This window comes from Radiomyces spectabilis (genome assembly GCF_025331425.1).
Source record: "Radiomyces spectabilis strain NRRL 2753 chromosome Unknown BYT42scaffold_1, whole genome shotgun sequence".
Classification (NCBI taxonomy): domain Eukaryota; kingdom Fungi; phylum Mucoromycota; class Mucoromycetes; order Mucorales; family Radiomycetaceae; genus Radiomyces; species Radiomyces spectabilis.
Window position 1 is genome coordinate 1,881,511 of NW_026251926.1, and position 20,970 is coordinate 1,902,480.

At 44.2% G+C, this 20,970-nt stretch overlaps 8 protein-coding genes across 8 annotated transcripts; 5 read left to right on the plus strand and 3 right to left on the minus strand.

Moving 5' to 3' along the window:
• The first annotated feature begins 1,348 nt into the window (after positions 1-1,348).
• Positions 1,349-5,142, plus strand: BYT42DRAFT_552768 (uncharacterized protein). Its single transcript, XM_051566411.1, has 9 exons — positions 1,349-1,617; positions 1,839-2,217; positions 2,356-2,525; positions 2,613-3,152; positions 3,228-3,256; positions 3,327-3,525; positions 3,611-3,806; positions 3,879-4,583; positions 4,665-5,142. The coding sequence occupies exons 1-9, from the start codon at positions 1,486-1,488 to the stop codon at positions 4,889-4,891; spliced, it is 2,577 nt and encodes an 858-aa protein (XP_051428470.1). The 5' UTR covers positions 1,349-1,485; the 3' UTR covers positions 4,892-5,142.
• Positions 5,143-5,152: 10 nt separating this feature from the next.
• BYT42DRAFT_552775 (uncharacterized protein) lies at positions 5,153-6,598 on the plus strand. Its single transcript, XM_051566412.1, has 8 exons — positions 5,153-5,294; positions 5,355-5,420; positions 5,474-5,535; positions 5,614-5,628; positions 5,710-5,881; positions 5,948-6,050; positions 6,133-6,499; positions 6,581-6,598. Exons 1-7 carry the CDS (start codon positions 5,244-5,246, stop codon positions 6,234-6,236), a joined length of 573 nt encoding a protein of 190 aa, XP_051428471.1. The 5' UTR covers positions 5,153-5,243; the 3' UTR covers positions 6,237-6,499; positions 6,581-6,598.
• A 164-nt stretch (positions 6,599-6,762) lies between these two features.
• Positions 6,763-8,022, plus strand: BYT42DRAFT_552778 (uncharacterized protein). The gene has a single exon (XM_051566413.1). It carries the CDS (start codon positions 6,783-6,785, stop codon positions 7,854-7,856), a length of 1,074 nt encoding a protein of 357 aa, XP_051428472.1. The 5' UTR covers positions 6,763-6,782; the 3' UTR covers positions 7,857-8,022.
• Positions 8,023-10,635: 2,613 nt separating this feature from the next.
• BYT42DRAFT_487117 (uncharacterized protein) lies at positions 10,636-13,241 on the minus strand (the record flags this gene model as incomplete). Its single annotated transcript, XM_051563774.1, has 3 exons — positions 10,636-12,207; positions 12,328-12,630; positions 12,705-13,241. 3 exons carry the CDS (start codon positions 13,239-13,241, stop codon positions 10,636-10,638), a joined length of 2,412 nt encoding a protein of 803 aa, XP_051428473.1.
• Positions 13,242-13,668: 427 nt separating this feature from the next.
• Positions 13,669-14,609, minus strand: BYT42DRAFT_552783 (uncharacterized protein). Its single transcript, XM_051566414.1, has 3 exons — positions 14,476-14,609; positions 14,311-14,410; positions 13,669-14,244 (listed from the first exon to the last, which is right to left on the minus strand). The coding sequence occupies exons 1-3, from the start codon at positions 14,489-14,491 to the stop codon at positions 14,082-14,084; spliced, it is 279 nt and encodes a 92-aa protein (XP_051428474.1). The 5' UTR covers positions 14,492-14,609; the 3' UTR covers positions 13,669-14,081.
• Positions 14,610-14,795: 186 nt separating this feature from the next.
• Positions 14,796-15,427, plus strand: BYT42DRAFT_609704 (uncharacterized protein; the record flags this gene model as incomplete). Its single annotated transcript, XM_051571300.1, has 3 exons — positions 14,796-14,866; positions 14,936-15,107; positions 15,191-15,427. 3 exons carry the CDS (start codon positions 14,796-14,798, stop codon positions 15,425-15,427), a joined length of 480 nt encoding a protein of 159 aa, XP_051428475.1.
• Positions 15,428-16,324: 897 nt separating this feature from the next.
• Positions 16,325-18,050, plus strand: BYT42DRAFT_552795 (S-adenosyl-L-methionine-dependent methyltransferase). The gene is made up of 5 exons (XM_051566415.1): positions 16,325-16,605; positions 16,696-16,708; positions 16,772-16,859; positions 16,924-17,406; positions 17,515-18,050. The coding sequence occupies exons 1-5, from the start codon at positions 16,391-16,393 to the stop codon at positions 17,712-17,714; spliced, it is 999 nt and encodes a 332-aa protein (XP_051428476.1). The 5' UTR covers positions 16,325-16,390; the 3' UTR covers positions 17,715-18,050.
• On the minus strand, positions 17,886-19,887 carry BYT42DRAFT_609706 (SHQ1 protein-domain-containing protein; the record flags this gene model as incomplete). The annotated part of the gene is made up of 9 exons (XM_051571301.1): positions 17,886-17,945; positions 18,028-18,118; positions 18,183-18,427; positions 18,495-18,643; positions 18,708-18,857; positions 18,928-19,272; positions 19,344-19,594; positions 19,659-19,726; positions 19,813-19,887. 9 exons carry the CDS (start codon positions 19,885-19,887, stop codon positions 17,886-17,888), a joined length of 1,434 nt encoding a protein of 477 aa, XP_051428477.1.
• Between the last annotated feature and the right edge of the window lie 1,083 nt (positions 19,888-20,970).

The following is a 20,970-nucleotide window of genomic DNA, read 5'->3' on the forward strand; positions in this document are numbered from 1 at the left end:
TTCTTTATGCTTCTTTGACCGATAATGTCTGTGGCTTGTAACAATATTAGAAATCCCGGACGAACACGAATGGCCTTGTCACAGAGCCATTTACCTCTCCGTGACAGCCGATTCACCAAAGGATTTTTTTTACGCAAGCCAACCGCATATAATCCAATCAAATACGACAATGCCACTACTTTTGGTATAGTAACGAGCGCTTGTTTACAACGAATGCCTATGCGCAGCTGAGAGGTTAACAAGCACGCCATTGCTCTTCATCTCTTCCCGGCCTGATGGATGCAAAGGGTGATTACACCGAGTCAACCTACGAATTGCTAGAGCATCTTGATGGTAAATTCCGGCTCAACTCTAATGCTTTTTCTCACAGCGGCAAAAAGATTCATCCAGGGTTCTTGATCGTTGACAAGGACGTTGTGTTTTGGCTTGGTTAAGGATGCATACGGCCCAGCAAAAAGGTCATTAATCTTCATGGCGAACCAAGTAGAAGTCTATTTCCGACCTTCATTTACGGTCTTGTCTGTGGGTACGCCCAAACAGTGGGAAAGTGGCCAATTAAAAGTCAAGGTCGGCAATCGAGTCAGGAATATTCTGGTCCGCTTACAAGCCGGAAAACCGTTCGTCCTTGAGCCGAAACAGAGCCTGCATCAACTACAACCTAAATTTAGCACAAATCATTTATCGTGACTCGAAGGAATGGAGAACGAAAAAAGACGGTGGTGCGTCCTGTCCAAGCGCCAGGCATGAACCCCATCGAGAATCTGTGGTTGCAGATTTGAGGGGTAACGATTTAGTGTGATTAAAAAAGCAAAAGAAAAGTGTACAACTTTTTGTATCGTTCAAAAAGAGAGAGACAGAAAGACCATCTCTACATATTTCTACCCAGTTTTATTGATTATCATCTGTTCGCTTCTTCGCGATGGAGGAAATGAAATTAAAAAAAAAAAAAAGGCAATAAACTTTGCGGAGTCACTGTCTCATTATTTTGTCCATTTTATGATACACAGACGAAAATGTCAGCCGCGTTTCGTGAGTGTTATTGGTGCAAATTTAAAGTAGATCAACGCCTCTTTTATGAAGGACCCTTTGGGTATTCCATGGTTTGTGTTGGTATTCGCGTTTTTTTCATTGAGGAATGGCAAGGATAATTCTTTTTTCCCGTGGTCATCACTAAAAAAATGGCCTTTTCGGTGTCGAGATCCTTGCATGTGCAAAGAGATTATTAGAAAGTTGAAAAAGGAAGCAAGGCATTGTGCAACGTGTGCAACGTGTGCAACGTGTGTCATCATTCCCCGTCTGGACGTGTCTATTAACTTTTCTCGTCAAGTGGCTTAAGCCTTTTCTGTTCTTTTTTTTTTTTTTCCTATCTTACTTTCCTAGTTCACTCATTTTGACGGTTTCATCAAGTTTCTATTGTTGAAGCTGGTTCTTTTGCATCGACGCTTGGATTAACTGCAGATCGTTTCTTTTGAGTTTGTCTCAACCATGGCCATGCTCGAAATTGTCTACGCTGTGCACAATTTTGAAGCCGAAAACGAAGACGAAATTGCATTTGGTATAGGTGAACCTATTGTCGTACTAGAAAAAGACGAAAAATATCAAGATGGTTGGTGGCAGGTAACTCATCAATTCTTTTTTTTTTTTTTTTTCTCGTTCTTCTACTTTGCTTCTTTTATTTGTTTTCTTTTCTTTTTCGTGGTAGTGTTCCCTGATTTCTATAACTTTACTGCTTTTTTTCTACCCCACTCCTTAATTTTTCTTGTTTAAAAACCAAAAAAAGGTTTCCTTGGCAAGACTGAAAGTGAATTTCGAAATATATTAACATGTGAAAAAACTAGGGTCGCAATACCAACGGTGAAATCGGTTTATTTCCTATGAATTACACCTCTCCAATTAAGCCGACCCATACAAGCCCAACCATTCATCGTACATCGTATCATTCACAGAAATCCAACAGCAGTACCTCTTCCAGTCGCGTCTACGATCGCGCTTTGGAAGATCGCATCAATACAATGTCGATCTTACAAGACCCACCATCCATGCCCAACCAAGTACTCAGTCGTCCTCCTTCAGAATCAGACAGATCGATGACGCCGCCCAAATCCACCAGCTCACCGCCTTTTCAACCTTCAATCCAACCTCAAGCTTGGAATGTTGAGCAAGTCGCCAACTGGCTTGAATCTGTTGGACTTGGATTAGTAGCCAATAATTTTATAGGTAAATCATTTCGCGACTTTTTTAATTTGGGGAGGGAAAAACACGGGGCGGGCCCGTGAAAGGTGAACGGGTTTTGTTATATGTTTTGTGCGACTGTGCTTATCATTGTTTTTTTATTGTCTGCGCTACTTTACACAGATCAAGAAATCACTGGTGATATCTTGCTCGATCTGACCATTGATACATTGAAGGAACTCGGCATTACAACCTATGGCAGACGATATAAAGTCATGAACGCCATCAATAAACTGAAAGCCGATACAGCTTCTTCATATATACAACCTAATGATGTCACAGATGCCCCAAGGGTAAGAGACTATTTTTCATTCGTTTTGTGGGTTAGTGAAACCGAGTATTAAAATCACCCTCTTTTTACTATACGTTCCTGGTTCCAGCCACCCACTTCGCCCCCTCTATCGAAAGAAAGCCCTTCTCCTCGCGTGTCCATGTCCACTGGACATCTTCCTGTCATTTCACAGTCAGCGTTACGTGGGATTAGCACTTTGGATGATTTTGCCAACTATTTACCTGAAACTCCTCACTCAACTCCACGCTCGCCCATCGATTCTGACAGCTTGTATCAATTCCCCAGAAAAGCACCGTTGCCACCGCAGGTCGGTCCAGCAACCCTTGATGAGCCACACCGCCACCCACCCTTTCCGCCGTTTTTGCGTGCGACTAGTCCGATCTCTTCGCACAGTTTTGGTTCGTCGAGTATCAGTCGCTCGAATACTTTCAACACCGAATCATCCAAACAATCCAGTGCTTCCTCAGGAACAGTTCGTAGTCTGGAGAATCACTCCCCACACAAGCCCAGTATCCTTTCCCCACTTCGAAAACCATCCCAAAAGAGCAATCACTCCATCGTCAGTCCACATCCTTCTGTCAGTACCCCGGTGAAAATGATTGGACAACCAGACCCACCCCTGAATGAAGTAAGTACCTACTCTGCTTCGGTGAATAGCACACCCAAGAATCAACCAAAGTAAATCATTTCATTTTTGCATTAGCTTCCTCTGACCGACAAGTTTGATTTACCGTAAGTTGGCCATCTGTTTTTTTTTTTCTTGACCTCTGTTTTTTGTCCCATCTCACGGGTTGATACACAGACACAAACAGCCCCACGATCATACGCTGTCGGTTGCGTCCTTTGATTCGACTGCGCAACGTCACAATTCCACGGCCGACGTATTTCAAGCACCGGAACATGAGGGCTGGCTCCATAAAAAAAGCGATAAGTACAAAACCTGGAATAAGCGATGGTTTGTCCTCAAAGGCACCAATTTATTCTACTTCAAGAGTCCAAAGGTAAGAGAAACAACGGAAACATGTAGAGCTATTTTTCAGCGTCGGGCCTGATTGATTGATATTTTCACTGGCGTGGTTGTTCTAGGATACTCGCATGAAAGGCATCATTAACTTGCGTGGCTACCGCATTTTTGTGGATGAAACAATTCACGCTGGCAAATACAGTTTCAAAGCACAGCATGAAAAGGAGAGAACGTTTTTCTTCTATTCAGACACCCTGGAAACCATGAGAATGTGGTTGCAAATGTTGATGAAAGCCACCATCATGCGTGATTTTGCTTGTAAGTCACCTGGATTCTCTCTTGGTAACGAATGAAGAGCCAATTAACAATATTGTGCCTCTCCCCCTTTAGCCCCAGTCATGTCATCCAATCAAGTAGCTACGGTGTCCTTGGATATGGCACGACGTATGCGGCCGCGACCTCCGTCGGTGATTATGTATAATAAACCACATGCCAATGAGAATCCAAAGATGGCCATGGTGCGTGAAGAAGAAGAAACACGAGGTGATCAACCAGCTCCTCGGTCAAACCCCACCTATAAACAAACGCGTGAATCGGGAATCACAGAGTATCCGGCTGAACTGACCAATGCTAATCATGACGACGCGTCCCCGTTGGATCCCACAGCCCATATGCCGGATTCACCTTCAGCAATCGATTACATTACCAAAGGATTTCCGGATAACGATGAAGATTTAATCGATCCACACCATAAGCAACCGCCCTCATCGTCTCTACCTGCATTGAGCGATCGCAGCTCCCGATCGACGTTCTCTACCGAATCAGGAAAGACGCGGCCTTGGACCAACGCACAATACATCGATTGGATTAACAGTCATTTGCCACCCGGCAAACAAGTCGTGGACTTGTCCAGTGCTTTCCGCAATGGCGACACTCTGATTTTGTTGCTTGAGTCATTGAGTCATAAAACTGTGCGTCGACCGCCGACTCAGAAAGGAGGATCCGTAAGTATGATGATGCTGGATAACATCGTAACGGCATTCAAGTTCATGGGTCGCGAAGGCGTGGTCGTGGACGGCAGATATACAATTAAAGGTAAGACCATTACATAATTGGTATTCTTAGTAGAAAAAAGTGGGCCAAATACCTGATTCTGTTGTATGTTCATGTGTGTAGATGTGTTTAGTGGCAATGAAGAAAAAATTCTAGACATGGTGGATGCCATCAAGACATGGGCGGACGGTTTATCGTTTGAGAAAAAGCAAGATTCGGTTCCGATAGATAAGAATAGTGGCTGGAGAGGCTCCGCCATGTTGGATCAGCGAATTTCGCAGGAACACGGTTCCAATGGGAACAGCATGCTCAACAGTGTTTCCTCCAATGGTTCCAGTCTATATAACTAAATCCAAACCATCCCTTTTACGTCCACCTATATACATAACAACTCCATGACAAAAATAAAGACATGCTCCCCCACCCCCCGCTCCCTTCCTTTTTCCTTTTGTATCCATCCATCCATATATACACTCAGTTTGTGCAGTCTGAGTTTGTATTGTTTTTTTCGTGACTTTTTGGGCGACACAGCGCGCTCGCGTAAATTTTTTGAACCAGGAAACGCGCTTTGGGAAATTAATGCCCCATCACGAGTTTCTGGTTACAGCAAGTTTTTTTTTTTTTTTTTTTTCTCCCTTTTTCTTCTTTCTTCTCTATTGTCCAGTGCTTGCTTTAGTTATTCGTTCCTATTCACGTGGCCACATGGACAGCAACGAATATTATAATATTGACTCTATTCTAGCCGAACATACCGTATGTATTGTGCTTGTGCTGATTCATACTTCATCTCATGATACCAAATGGGTCCTATAGCGAATTCCATGCATATTCCTTCATAACATTAGTGCCGATGTCAATTTAACCGGTGATGGCACAGAGGTATGGCATGTTCATGTCGATATCGTGTGAACTGATGACTGATGATCCGTTAGATCACTCGTCAATCACGGTTGGAATTACCGTTCTGGCTGGTCAAACCATTTGCTGAGTTCACGTAAGAACACACTCGGTTACAGAGACACACATGCAGTACCTGATAAATATTTTGTATTTCTCTTTTTGATGGGCTCAGTTTACCCGACAATAGGTAAAATGAAGGCAAAAGCGTACAGGAATCAGAAAAATGAAGAAACAGCCGATATACTGATGTTGGTTTCTGATTGAATAGTCAATTAATTTCCCTGGAAATACCCAAAGCTTACGGCACCCGTGTGCGCAATGTGTTGGAAGCTGGTCCGACCAATGTGGATTTTCGATTGCTTTGCCCTTACTTTTATTTATTTGGCATGAAATTGCTCAAACTCGTAGTGGACGATTCCTTGGCTGCTATCCTGGAAAAAGTAAGAACTCAACGGCGGGATTATTTTGTGCAAATATTGTGCTTACACTGGAATATTGGCTTGCAGGCTTTCAAGACGCGAATAAAAGAGATCATGGATTACTCCCAAACAGGCACAGCGAGCCTGGGTCACGAATTCTTACAGAAACTCGATGAAACGGAAAAAGAATGCAAGTGATCATGCCGGCTGTGGAAAGAATGAATAGTCCCATTGGATACGAAACGCTTACTTTTACATTTATGCATCTATAGTATTCAAGGCAGGCCAAGAAAGTGCACATCATCTACGTCTGTGGCGAAATCGATCCTTCTATCACCTGAGATCGGTCGATATCAATGCACGCCCGCTTTCATAGTCTGTTTGCTGTTGTCACCATTTTCTTTACCACCCCGCTACACACACTCCTTTCAGAGCATATCCATTCTCATCCACTTCTCATATGCTATTATTTCAAACTAGATCGCTTATTTATAGGAAATTCATTTGAGGGCAGCAAGGTATACAGGGCATAACCAAAAAGATAACTAGAGCTTTGGTTCTGTCAAAAAACAGAATGATTGCACCATCTGTAATAAAGACGCATGATATATTATGACAAACAGTCTATTCAAAGTACCTCTGGCGTTTTATGAGGCTTTAGAACACACCACATTATGGACAGTCGTTATTATAGGGGATAGAGAATTGTTGAAACATTACCTTGTACTCCCATTAACCGTTGCGTCGTCATTATCACTCGACAAAGCATATCTATGTGATCGAAGAGAGTGCATGGGTCAACTTGATAAAGAGAGTCAATGGCAATGGCACGCCAAAAAAAAAGGTCGGATTTACAATTGCTGGTCACATTTCCAAGCAACAAAATGGACCGTGTGTTGCCGTTTAGAGTTCTCCATCGGTCATGTCTGGTTCAGAAACGAATCAAGATTCAGAAAATGCGTCGCGACTAGTACTTCGAACCTATCGAGCCACGGACCATGACTACGTTCTGCATGTGTTTTACTCGGCCGCATTTGGGTTGGTGCCTGAAGGCATTAAGCGCAAACTCATGTCCCCCGTTTTCTGGACCATCTGGTTGACCTCATGTTACTGTCTGGTCACCGTTGTGCCTGCGGTGATATCGGGTGCTCATTGGCCACGGTGGATTCTGTGGTTAATGAGGATTGCATTGGTTCTGGGGTGGATTTTGGCAGCCTTTGTGGTCTTGTTTATTTTCACCGATCGTTGGGAGGTGGTGGGTCACATTGAAGAAGCACAACAAAACGATCTCAGTGATCCGGAAGTATACTATTTGAATTGGGTCAAAAAGGAAGTCATCGTAGACGATTCCCCACCTGTTAAACCGTCCTCATCGTCCAACAAGAAACGGGTCACCTTTGACAAGAGCGCAAAGCCTGCCACGGAAATGGTACGAACACTGCGGCCCGCCAAAGAACAAACCTTGTCTCATTTTTGGGTGTTGGCCATGGATAACGTTCCCATTGGGATGGTGGGTTTGGCGAATTACCGTGAGAGGGTGTACGATAATCGCATATCGATACCCTCTTTGTGGGACGCCTTGAGGGAAACGGTGAGTCGATGGATCCCATGGTTATCCTCGTCTATCGTGGCCGATCGCGTGGTGGTCGACGAGGACGATGTGCAGGACGACAAGCGTGTCTTTGCGGAACCGCATGCTCCGAAATCCGCTACTTTACAGCGACTGGCCGTGAAACCGGATTACCAAGGTTGCGGCTTGTCTACGTTACTGATCAACAACGTCATGCTCTGGGCTCACAAGCAAGGATTAGAATCTATTTATGCAACGACCAACGAAATGCAACAAAGTGCGCAAACCATTCTTCACACTCGCCACGGGTTCCAAAAAATCAAGAAAACACGAAAGGGATGGCTTGGTCAATATGAGATTGTCTGGAAATGTACCGTAGACCAGTGGATGAAAGATCACGAAGACTTGGCCAAACAATTGCTTTAAGATAACTCTCACCCTTACTTGTCGCTGGAATGATCGAACTCTTATTTCACGTTTTGCTCACTACTCCCTCCCTTTCCCAACGTTGTGGCTTGCTTATTTTTTTGTCATCTATTCTTTTTCTTTTTGTTCTCATGTAAATAAAACTGAACCGCTCATAGATAACTAAAAAACATGGTATTGGAGAAACGGTTTATTTTTGTTTAGGGATATACAGCACATGGTTCAGCCGATATATCGATGGGGCTCTTGATGAGTAGCTTCATGACTCTCACGTCGCGTAAGACAAATTTGCTTAAGATCCGAGCCGGGTTCTGGGCTTCATGGCGAGAATAAACAAATTGTTCTCTAGTATATACCGTTAGTTACATCGCAAAAGCATAGGTTAGATGGTACTGTTTACCTTGATTGTCGCAAGTCCCTTGTCCTGAGCGATATATTCCCTCCTCAGATTTCTCTCGTTCTATGCCATAGTCATGAAGGATGTCTTTCGCACTTCTTCCGGAGGATAACCTCCACTTCCTTTGCTCATCCATTGCTTTGTAAGGATCTGCAAAGGTTCTGAGGCTGAGATCCGTCAATAATTTCATTGATAAAATAAATCCCAAAGGGAATAGAAAGATGACGGATAAGGGAATCCTTTTTCGATCTGCCTTCGGCAAGCAGGGTCGACCACTGCATGCGTCCGCGATGTTTTCCTCCAATGATTTCCGATAACTCGAATCATGTTTTGCAGGTGATTCAATTTCACTGTCGTTTTCGATGATAGCGGTCGTGCCTTTCACTTTCTACCTTCATGGAAGACGGTCGCTAACGCTGTACTATGCGGGCATAGGTGAGTCGAGGATAATCGGAAGAAGCGACCACTGTTTTCTTCCCAATTCATGCGTTTTCTTCAGAAGCCACGAGGAATAGCGAACCAAATGTGGCGTCCTTGTTGTGACGGTTTGCTCCTCTATGGTGTCACGTCTAAGCCGCCAAGCTCATGATTGCGCACATCCATATTATCTCCAAAGAAGAATAGTTATTGAACACAGGGACGTCTAGGGTCGTGCTCGAGGGTTGGGGAGAGGCGTATCATTATCGGGAAGAGCCATGACACAAAGGCAAGGTGGGGAACGACGCGATGAAAGTGTTCAAAGCCGGCCTCCGGGATCACAGAAGAGAGAGGTCCCCAGAAACAAGTCCAAACAGACCATCGTATCGGACTCTGACATCAGGCCAGTCGATGGGCGTCGGGGTCATGCAATTGTAAATATATCCTGCAAGCTTCCATAGTAAAATGGGGCCATCTGTACATGAGGCCAGGTCCAAAATCTTGACAGTCCCGAACTTGGCAGTTGTCCTTCACAGCATCAGAGTGAAAGCGGGTAAGGAAGCAGGAACAGCCACAGCAGGAGGCATCAGGAGCCGACGAACGCACAGGATGATAGGCAGCCCGACGTTCCGCAAATTCTATCTGGTCTTGGTCCTCTTTTTTCGAGGCTTCAGGTTCCATTTTCGAAGTGGCATTGCGCTTCAACTAGGAGAAGACTTTGTCGACTGTGTCAAAGAACTTGGCCGAAGCCTCCACAATGAGTGAGCTAGCCTGGTCGTCATTTCTATACAATTACACTTCAGTAGAATGGTTCAACATTTACTTCGTAAGCTTGATGAGGTTTTGCATCTGCTTAATAGTAGAGAGATGGATTTTGGAGACAGGAGAAGGCATCGTAAGAGCAATAAGTAAGAGCAGTAAGAACAGTAAAATAAAAAAAGCAATAGGGAGTCAAAAGACAAAGAATTTTTATGTTGTAAGGGGCTGATGAGGCACGGTTTTATTTGCGTCAAGACAAAGAAAAAAGACGTATCAGCCGGACTGCTCGTTAATATCAGCAATGGCGTTTCGGGTCATCACCCCCAAATTTCAAAGAACGACATACGCCTGAATTGCCTGTAAGCTAAACTACTGCCCTGACATGAGCATGCCACAAATGTCACGCCCATTCTTCAGGCTAAGGTCTTTGTCTGCCGTGATACAGTCGTGATTATCCCTGAATAAAACTCAGTGTGGTTGTACCTTTTTTCCAGGCACACCGGTTCGGCTTTTAGGGTAGTTGTTTACCATGGACCCGTCGGCTTAATATGCGTAAAGTTATTACGGATATTTTGACAACCAAAGGTGTCGCTGAACCATTCCTTGAAACTTGTGCTGAACTCGTTATATGGACCTGTTACTTTAGGTCACACAGTGAAACAATAAGTAAGCTTCGCGAACTCATGTGATATCGGATTAAAATGCAGTTTCCTATCGTGGTGAGCGAGACTATTTGTGAGTTTTGGTGCATTCTATTGCTGCATAGACCAATTTGCATATTCCGGAATTACATACTGCTTCTAATGACGAACTGCTCCTTATTGTGTGATTCTATGCGTGAAACACGAACCTCGGAAGCTGTCTCCGTCTAAAATCAGAAAATATGACACCTTTGATCGTCAGTTTGCGCACCCATGGTCAGGAAAGGGCCATCAAAAACATATTTGGGCCTTTTTACATTCAATAAATTCCCTTCAGTGAGCGTTTGTATTCAAACAATTGTGATATACGAACGTATACGGTTTTTCTATTTTATCATCAAAAATGTAGCAACTGACAGCTGATAAACGCGAACAGTGCAGACAAAAAGAATTTTACATGAGAAAAATGAATAAATGATATGATGAACAAAAAAATCATTTTGCATCGTCTATATGTATGAACCAGACATAAATAAAATAAAATAAAAAAAAATGTTTGTATATCCTACAGTTGGTTGGTGAGCATCCAAAAGAATGGGACTCCCATCTGTTCAGCGTTGTAATCGTCGTAATTTGCGACACCACTGTGCTCCTCGTCGTTTGCTGCATGGCCCACCAGAGGTACTGGGGCCGCATTGGGCAAGTTTTCCACACTCCACGGACTACCAAAGGTGGCAGCATGCTGTGAGAGCCACGCCTGATCCTGTCCACCGTCGTTGCTGTGATCCGCCGCTACCGTCGCCATCTGAGCCAAGGGTCTCAGGACCGATTTCGCATATGTGGCATCGGCCGTGGACAATTTCGGTAACCCATCTACGTAACGCTTGAGGTGAGCGGTGACAGAGTGCGATATACTGGCGCCATTTCGTGCGGTGTAATGCCAAATATCCTTGGCGACACCTGTATTCTGAATGCTCCGCGCGAGAATGGTCCAGTATTGAAGATTGCGCGTCTCCTGATGTAAAACGGCTCGCCACAAAGACCGAGAATTGAATGTTGTCTCGTACGTCTGCCCTGGTTGCATTCGATCCAAGACCGACGTCTGCTTCAGTTGTTGCGTCCCATCCGCTTGGAAATGCTTCCCTATGCGCATCCGGCATCGATTGGCGACACGGAGGAACAGGCGTACATCGTCGGTAAAGGTAGCCAAGGCGGTGACTTGAAGATCGTACAGTACGCCTCGATGGTCGGTAAGCTGGGCCAAATGAACGCCCGTAGGAGACGTCACCAGATAATCCAGAACGTCCGTCATCATGGCTTGCAGTTCAATGTATTCTTTGTGAGACAAAGCTTGCGCCCGTTTGAGGAGACGCAGCGAGTCCAGAAAAGAGGACAGATCGGTTTTTGTCCAGTCGGCCATGCTCAGAGGTCGACTTCGGTTGGACTTGGGCACCACGCGGGACAAGCGACCAAGACGAGGGAAAGAGTAACCTTGATCCGAAAGAAAATCGAGCACATGACTGTCTTCGGGAATTCGTCGGGCCGAATCATACTCGTCTTCATCTTCTACTGCCATCGCATTAAGAATGTAGATCCGCACAAGATTGGCCGCGACGCGTGCATATTTTTCATTGCCGTGGTAATAATTGGCTAGCGTCAAAAGAGTGACGTTTCTTGAAAGCGTATCCATGTAACCGGTCAACGGTAACTCGATCGATTCCACATTCGACAGGTACACCTGGGTCGTCTCCACTACGTCGTCGGCTTGGCGGGCCAGTTCATCCATAATCCCTACTACGGCGGCCTCTTTGTTCCAAAACGCATACCGTATTTGTGCCATGGCCCGTTCATTGAACCGGAAAAGAGCATCGTGACGAAACGTGCGACGCGCCAATGTTTCGTCCAAACTGTCGAGAGACGATTGAATGGCAAGCAGACGATTAAAAGCACGGATAGACGAGGCTTCCTTCTTGTTCTCCTCTTGCTGAGGGTTCCCGGAAAATAAACGATATACCCAACCAATGGTCCTAAAATTGCCTTTATCCTTGCTGTACGGTCGTTCCATCGGTTCCCATGGCACGATGGGTTTACGTAAGCGACGATTCTCCAACGCCCCCAATCGCCACAGTAACTCCAACTAACGGAAAAAGAAAAAGGTATCAGCAATCAGGTTCGTGCAAAAAAGCCAACCCTTGGGACAGATCGACGCTTTCCCACCTCAGCGCCCGGCCACTGTATCCAGATTCTAATCATTTACCTTGCTGCGGCGACCGTAGCGCATATCCAGATTGTACTCTTCTGTTGCATCAAAGCGAAAGATGATCTGCGGCTCTTCAGGTGTCTTGGGTCGTTCATCGAGGTTGTTCAACAAAACGGAATTGTTTAATAATCGTGTCATGGGAACCACAAAATATTTGGTGGTATCGCCATAACGATCCAGTTGGCTTTTGATTTCGGCAAACCCGTTTTCGCTTAGGAAACAATTACCATCAAAAGGCATAATCCAGCGAGCATTCGGCATGGATCGACCATGATGAATAGCACGATTACGTCCGCCATTCTTCATTTTGCAATATCAGAAAAAAAAATTAAGCCTTTTCTCTTCTTGGTGCACGGAAAGCATAGTTAACTTACATTATTCATCACGTAGAGATTTTTATCATGGTAGGTGTAATCGAGGGCTCGTAACTTGGAGACTTTGGAGTAACGTCGGTAGTCGTCTGAGTGCAAGAAATCCGGTTCTGGAAAGTCTTCCAGACGAAAATCGAGCTTTTGGTAATCTTCCTCGACAAATGGTATCCGAATGTATTCCTTGTCGAATCGATTCAGTAACCGAATAATCGCCATCTCGCTCGCTGGATCGGCAATCCGATTGAGAACATAGATTTTCCGTGTGTCCGGAAACGGTGGCTCGTGTTGCAAAATAAAGTGCAGATTGGACAACGTCTGGCCTACTTTATGTCGTGGCGGCAGATCGTTGCCGATGATGCGGTACAATAGTAACTGATCGCGAGGCGTGGAATTAAAGAGCGATGTTGTTTGGGTGGGTGACACGGACACGTCGCTGATGAATGTAAAATAGGGTATATAGCCAAAGACAAAGGCAAGACATGCCATGGCCAGGAACAACTTGAGCCACTGTTGCTGACGCCGAGCTTTCCGTGGTATCATTGAGAACAAAGGCGTGGTGGCTGGTTCCCACAGCTTGTCTTTGAAAAAGGTTCGACGTCCTGCTGAATACTATTGTACACCATGAGACCGATGATCACAGAGTCAAGATAAGGGGTAGAAACTTACTCGAAGATCTGAACTGTAAGGTGACCTTGATGATGCTACATGCGGTAAAGAAGTATCAACATGGTGTTTAATGAATGGAGATGGCATTCTATGGAATGGCGCTCCTTAAAGTGTATGTATTCTATTGTTGCCGTTGGACAACGTTGCCAATAAATGTGTACTTTTTTTAACGGAGACCCCTCTGAGAGCGGTGTCTGGTTCTCTCTTCTTCCTCGATTTCCAATCTTGTGTCTCCGACACCCTCTCTTCCAATAAGGAGCGTCTAAATTTTGGCATGTCACACATCTCTACCGGGATTTCACCAGAACGCCTCAGCCAACCAACAATGGATCGAACTCTAAATAGTCAATAGCACAAAGAAGGAACAATCTCACTATTGAGTTCCTGGGTCACTGTCCTCTAAACGCGCCAATGGTTCACGGTCCTTTTCCATGACAATGATCTCGTAACGGTGTCATCCCTCAGTAAATATTGCTTTGTATTTTGATATTTACAAACTTTCGTACACATATGCGAAGCAACATCACACTACGTCCATAATGGATCTTTATCCAAGCAAGTGTTCGTATCAAGAAGTCTAGAAAACCCTATTAAGCTAAAGATCCAAGTCATATGAAGGCGAAACAATGGCATTGGTTGAAGAACGATTTATAGGTACAACTTGTAGAGAGGTCGTTTGTTTCTATATGCATATACAGTTGAAGTGGATGGTTTCTAACAGCTGTAGGGAAGCGCTTTGCGGAGCATTTTCTTTTGCGAGTTGCTGGCAATCACCATTCTGCTCAGACGATTCACTCGTTCGGCCGAAAAGGTGGAATTCAAGTGACGAAGACCTGTCTGCCATCGCTTGTAGTGTCCGCTGCCAGTAGGGATGAATCTGTGAGGAAAGAAAAAAAATACAACGTTAGTTGATGTCAGTCGCTTGAACAAAAGGTTTACGTACCTCTTCTTTGCGCCCGAGTGGGATTTAAGCTTATGTGACATGGCCCTTGCGGATTGACCAAAAGGAGCCAGGGAATGCACGATTTGGGAGGAAGCAGAAGCTGGTATACAAGGTAATAAGAATGGCTGTTCATGCTAGATATAATTAACCAAAACGGAACTGTACCTAATGAGCGAAACATGGTGCCAAGAACGAGTGATTCAAATGCCTTCACTACTTTCTAATATTTTCGCGCGGGGCTGACTAGGGTGATTATTGAAGTCGAATCGTTCAGATGAAGCCACAATCCAAATAAGCAGTCCCACATTGTCCACTTTCGCACCTTTTCCGATTGTGCGACTTTTTTCTGCTAAATTAACTTGCCTTGACAGCACCAAAAAAGAAAAGAAAAGGTTCAATCCCAAAAATAAACTTGCTTACGCTCAATGGAAAGGTAATAAACTTTTGTTCTGATATTGTTTGTCAATAGGAAAGTTTAATGTTGGATGTCGAATAGTGCTGCGTCTGCTGATTCGGCTGTTATGCAAGAACAGCTCGTTGTCTTAAAGAGCTTAAAGTAACCCATTGGCAACTTGCAAAGCATCATCGGTTTACAAAGTTGACGGTATCTATTCTACCCAATTAGACAAAAAACGCAGGAATTAGTTGACTTCAAGGCCACGTTACTGCAAAAGACAGAGTTACTGGACCATAAGCAAAATTTACTGGAAGAAATTGTCGCCGAGCGTCAACGGTTGCAGAAAGAACGAAAAGTATTGCTTGATATGTTGCAAGCTGTACAACGAGATGTGGACACCGTATGTTTTTTTTTTTTTTTTTTTTTTTTTTTTTTTGGATTGAGGATCCTATGGCATTGCATTTTAGCTGACCATGGACCTAGGTAAAGGAAGCGGAGCAGTCCTTGGGACGAGAACGTGATGAATTACAGTTAACGGTGAACAAAATCCGCAATGAACAATATGAGACTTTGCACGGTACGGACGACAAATATGCTGCATTCAGGAAACTTGTAGTGACGTTGGATGATTTAGATGAAGTGAATGAACTGCGGCTGAGATGCGGATTGCCGAAAATACCCCATATACAGCAAGAATTGGAAGCACACATGGCTAGGTAAATGCATAGATCAAAGAAAACAGAAGTGTTGATCCGCTCATAGTTGTATCCATCATGCAATAGAACTCTGGAAGAACGAAGGGAAAAGTGGCAACAACAAGACAGTCCAACTCCATCGAGTGTACCTTCCAGTTCAAGGAGACGGGACACTTCCGCTTCCTCTTCCACCTCCCAGCGTGGAAGACCAAGAAAACGTCGCCAGTAATGGGCTTAACCCATTGATTCTTCCTTTCTATTTCCTGTATTCATCATTCCCTCACCGCTAATCCATGCCATCTCATTATTTTGCATTCTTTTAAACTTGTTTGAACTCTCCATGGAGGACTGTATATTGTACGATAAATACTTGCTTACTCAAGGGTTTCAGAATTTTGTGATGGCTATTTTTTCCGACGGACAGCGGGCTATGAGCAGCCCATGCCACCTATCGTTTTGAGACGGACTCACTCATCTCTTTGGTTACCACACTCACGGTTGTTGTCATAATACTTTGCTCCAGTGCTATCTGCCACACAGTCTCGTCATGGGAACGTCCATTAGTAAAGATCGACGGCCCTCATTCATGGAATCCGGGAGTACACGGCGAGACAGCCGGTCTTCCAAAGTGCATTCCAGTAGCGAAGCAAGAGACTTGGCTCAAATCGACCGTAATCGATCAAATGCATCACCGTCGCACTCTTCCAACAGCAGTAAAAGCGGTGCCAAGAAAACCAAACTGCGTCATTACTTTAAGCCTTCCATAGGAAGCCGGGCGTCATCATGGCAAGATTACAAATTCGGAGCGGAAGAAAAAGACGAAAGTAGCACTACGAGTAGTCGTTCAAGCCGAAGGCAGGGTGACGGTGCTCCGGTGAACGCCACCTTATACGGGGCCATGGCGGCCACGGGGGGACCAGATCCACAAAGCCTCATTTGGCGATCCACTGAGCAATCTCCACTCCCACGCGTGCTTTCGAACTCAGAAATGAGCGCTTCCAGCTCGCTCGAGGCTCACGGCCTATCGGATATGCAAAACGCAGCTGAGAACACCGTTTTCCCAGAATCTGGGCATCAGCGGCCTAACGACCCACTCTACGGCGTCGATGTCTCCTGGACACCCAAATACCGAAGCGAGCAAATGCTCTTGGATGTGTATACACTCAATAACAGTGAAAAGCAAAGACGCAAGGAACGAGACAGGTAAAAGTGTCCTCGAGATTTTTTTCCCATGGGAAATGAACGAAGTATAATGGACCAGGCACACTAAAGAGTCATTTTTTCTTTGAACAGACAACAACGACAGGCAAGAAAAACGAAAAAGGAGCAAGTCCACTGTAACTAACGCTGGGGTCGTTGGTTTCTATAGCATTATTTACTGAAGCATACCTGGAAGGGTAACTATGGTGTACCGTTACGGTCGCCTTCATTGATCGTCAATTGGTGCTGTGGCACAGGTAAGAAGATAGTAGCCACTGCAATTGAATTCATTGCTTATGCCTTTTGTTATTTGTATCCTAGGGATTTGGGCAATGGAGCTAGCTCATAAGTTTCCGGAATGCCACGTGGTCGGGATTGATTATCCTTCGGCAACTATGAGTAAATTATCGAGCGCACACAATAATCTCGAATTTCAGCATATGCTACCTCATGAAGAGCATACAGGGCTGGAACAGTTCGAGGACAATTGCGTCGACTATTTAATGATGCGTGATGTTTGGCTGAGCAATTCGCCTCACCATAAATGGCGTCAGATTATGCAGCAAGTCATGCGGATTTTGAAGCCAGGCGGATGGTTGGAGATCTACGAACAAGATCTGGAAATTTACTCGGCAGGTGCCCATCTTCAAACGCTGGATCGTTGGATGGACACATTGCTTGAACATTTGGGTATTGAGAAACAGCTCGTTCATCTTATTACCCCACTGTTGAAAGAAACAGGGTATCAAAACGTGCAAGAGCGTGCCATGGAACTGCCTCTGGGCGAATGGACATCGACAGATGGTAAGTAACTATATCGAAAATTAAAGATAGACCATCTCGGACGTATGCCGACGGTGTTTAACGTAATAATACATTGTGCGCTAATTGTGTACATTGTCAAATCACCAGTGATGAAGGAAACAGGGTATCTGTTCAAAGATTTGATCGAGCGTCGATTTCGTATTTTGCGACCCTGGCTTTCTGAACTGAATAACGTATCGAACGAAGAGATCCTCAATACCATTACCCAAGGTCTGGATGAATGTGAGACATCCAAAACACATATGTGTTGGTACTACTATGCCGCCCAAAAACCGGGAAACATTTGATTGTACTATCTGTCGTAGCAAAAAATTGCAAGTGTATCCTGCGTTCTTCCCTCTTGTCCGCTTTTGATTCCATACTACCTTCTTTTTCTTGATTGTCATCCCCTTTGCTCATGTGTAATTTTCTTGTTACTATACAATATTATACATATGCTATGCTATGCTATTTAGTTTTTATACTGTGGTTTCACCGTTCTGTTCGGATTCTTCCAACGTCTTCATCTCTCGGGCCAACTGAGTTGCACATTGAAAGGAAAAACAAATTTTACATATCAATACTGCGAAAGACCATTCAACTTTTTTTCTATCGCCTTACCTCTTCCAATTCGACCAGATCCCATCCGAGATCATTTTTACCCAACGTAAAGTGATGCAATTCATGGGCCAAGGTACGAATTACATGGTCGCTAATGATAGATCTCTCTGTCAGATTTATTGATGGATACACTAGATTCAATCTGTTTTGCTTACCTTGCGTGCTGGATCCATACGCAGTAATCATCGAGCCATATTTTACTGTAAATGTAGTATACATCATGATGATCGAATAAATCTTTAATCTCCAGTAATGCTTTGAGGATAGCTCGCTTTCCTAAGCGGAATAGCACGTAGACGTCCTGAAGTACTTTGTTGCACAGTTCAAAATTGCGGTAAAGGGGGTATGATAATGCACGACGATAACATGCAATGACGGTTTCCTTAAGAGTCGAAAATTGCTATTCAAGAATAATGAAGCAATAAGCCGTAGGATCATGCATCAATCGTCTGGGATGGGAAACTTACCTCTAAGCATGCCATACTGGAGCTTACTTTTCCGATACACCAAACTGATTCGACGGTGTTTTCGCCTTCTGATGTACGATGATTATAACTGTAGGCGAACAGTATATCAACCAATCCCAGATACGTTGTTTTTGGATGTGATAACAAGTCTGTCCTCACATGCATCAGTTTTTCATACCGACAACAATGGACTACGGATCTTTTTGTACTCACATTCTTTGTTGGGTAGGTTACGCATCAATTTCTCATCTTTGGCGTCGAGTTTTACTAGAGAACCAGCAGTATCTGTGATGGATAGTGAAGCAAGATCGAGGTCGGTCGTTCCGTTGGTTTGTACACTCTGCACCTCTTGAATCAAAGCATCTGACCAGATGGGGTCAGTCAATAAAGCGAAAAAAAAAAGGATCTCCCGTTTTATCTGACAATGACTTACTTTTCGGTGCACTCGCGTCTTCTGATTTGGCGTTCTTTTGAATACGGCGTAGTTCTTTGGACCAGATGGTTTTATATTTGATGAGATGTTGAATTTCTTCATCATTCACATAGTCCATTGCATAGTAATCCTCATCGAACTTGAGATCTTCTTGCTCGACGCGAATTTGTCGCCTGGATTCCGTGGTGGATTTTTCAGGCGCGGGAATATCATTGATTTCATTGGGCGTTTCTTCCACATGTGTAAAGTAGCCATTGTACTGATTATTGAACCCGTAGCAGGAAGACTGCACCAGCAGTTCATCTTGTGGTAACTCTTGCGGCAACTCCCAATTGAAATTCTCGGCTAAACGAATAAAGGAACGTTCTCGGTTATGCTGTGGTCTTTCGTCATGCAGTGGCTGTGGTCAACCCTACCGTCTTTCAGTTCGCTGATAGGTTCGGTGTCCATAGCATCCCCACCGACGACTTCGATCAAGGGTTTCTTCCCTTTGGCTTCGGCGGAAACGGATTCGCCTTTACGTGCCAGGAGTTTGGTAAGCAGATCAAGATCCTGGAAATGCTCGCCTTTGGTTTCTTTCGAGATCTTTACGGTGAATTCGCCCGCCGAAGGATCGTACACGGCTTTGGAATCATCGTCTTCCACGAGATTGCCCGGTAAATACAATCTACACGCGGATCGCGTTAACAAACATGTCGCCTACGAACTTATTCTTCACTGGCTCACATCACCTCAAAAAGTAAGGTCGTAAGAAAAATCGGAATTCAGTCCCTTGAACATGCAGATCGACATCTTGGGCCTAATCAGAAAAGTGTCACAAACGTCAAACCGCTGCGAGTGGCCATGACGATCACGTCAATTTCAGTGAAAAAACGGTAAACATACTCTCACGTAAGGCGTTTTGATAACAATGGTCACGGAATTGTCATCCTGATCCACTTTGAATGACGGTGTAATCATAATGATCTGCAGTTTACACAGTCAAAAGAAAAAAAAAAGTTTATGCTTGCGAAAAAAAAAAAAAAAAAACCACATAAAAAATAATTGCGTAAAAAAAATTTGATGCAGCGATACTTCCTGCAACGTACGATAGATATCCTGGTAACCAGCTGATTATCCTGACCGTACGATAGCAAAGAAGTACCAACGAAGCAAGCATTGTATTTCAATTTGACATGTGATAAATATTTTCTTTTATTTGTAAAGGACATCGCGATCTTCTTCTTTTGCACCCTTTCACGGAAACTCTAGAAAACGAGTGCCAGTTTAATATTTTTTCGGTTCATTTCGTTTCACTTAGTGATGAATTTATCTTTGACCAGATTAGCATGGTGACCTTGCAATTTTTTGTGATGGTCACTGGCGATATGCGGGGATGGGAGCTACTAGTGGAGGTGCTTGATGTCAGACATGCAGGGTGCTCGATTCAACGTTCATTAGATCAGCCAATAGAAACCCGGGGCCACTAGCAAAAGCAGCTTGTGATCGGAGAATTTTCCTCTTAATAAAACTCAAAAAGCTACTCAAAAAGATAGCCGTGGTAAAATGGGTCTGAACCCATGTGCAAAAAGACAAGATCCGCCATGTGAAATGCAGTGCCCGTCCGATCCTCTATATTTTGGTGCAAACTTTATTTTTGTTCATGATTTCATTAAACACTTTCAACCGTTCTGATGACAAATAGTTCTATGGTTCGACCACTTGTTAAAGATTGTCTGCATTGTAACCATGGTTGTTATATGTATGAAAGCAATACACGTCTTTTTATGGAACCAGCATAGTTGCCTTACTTTTTTTACAGGATTATTGAGACACCCTTCAACATCTGTCAGTGAGATAGCAGCTAATGGAAATGCCTAAAAAGGGAATCGGTTATATAAACTCAGTAGCTTATCTCGCGAGTGGCAACATAAGCTTTCCCGATTTCAGAAAACCCGTCTGCAACTGCCCGAGTCGACTTTTTCAAGTCCGCTTACGTGGGGTCCCTTCTTTTTTCAATCCGGGGATCGAAATTCACTACGTCAGTTGGGCGACTTTGCCGGA

Coding starts and splice junctions, on each gene's coding strand:
- BYT42DRAFT_552768 (XM_051566411.1), top strand. CDS start 1,486: ATGGCCATGCTCGAAATTGTCTACGCTGTGCACAATTTTGAAGCCGAA. Junction 2,526..2,612: donor ATGTCACAGATGCCCCAAGG/GTAAGAGACTAT, acceptor TCCTGGTTCCAG/CCACCCACTTCGCCCCCTCT. Junction 3,153..3,227: donor CAGACCCACCCCTGAATGAA/GTAAGTACCTAC, acceptor TTTTTGCATTAG/CTTCCTCTGACCGACAAGTT.
- BYT42DRAFT_552775 (XM_051566412.1), top strand. CDS start 5,244: ATGGACAGCAACGAATATTATAATATTGACTCTATTCTAGCCGAACAT. Junction 5,295..5,354: donor CTATTCTAGCCGAACATACC/GTATGTATTGTG, acceptor TGGGTCCTATAG/CGAATTCCATGCATATTCCT. Junction 5,882..5,947: donor TGGCTGCTATCCTGGAAAAA/GTAAGAACTCAA, acceptor ATTGGCTTGCAG/GCTTTCAAGACGCGAATAAA.
- BYT42DRAFT_552778 (XM_051566413.1), top strand. CDS start 6,783: ATGTCTGGTTCAGAAACGAATCAAGATTCAGAAAATGCGTCGCGACTA.
- BYT42DRAFT_552783 (XM_051566414.1), bottom strand. Junction 14,245..14,310: donor CACTCGGGCGCAAAGAAGAG/GTACGTAAACCT, acceptor CTTTCCTCACAG/ATTCATCCCTACTGGCAGCG.
- BYT42DRAFT_552795 (XM_051566415.1), top strand. CDS start 16,391: ATGAGCGCTTCCAGCTCGCTCGAGGCTCACGGCCTATCGGATATGCAA. Junction 16,860..16,923: donor CAATTGGTGCTGTGGCACAG/GTAAGAAGATAG, acceptor TTTGTATCCTAG/GGATTTGGGCAATGGAGCTA. Junction 17,407..17,514: donor CGAATGGACATCGACAGATG/GTAAGTAACTAT, acceptor TCAAATCACCAG/TGATGAAGGAAACAGGGTAT.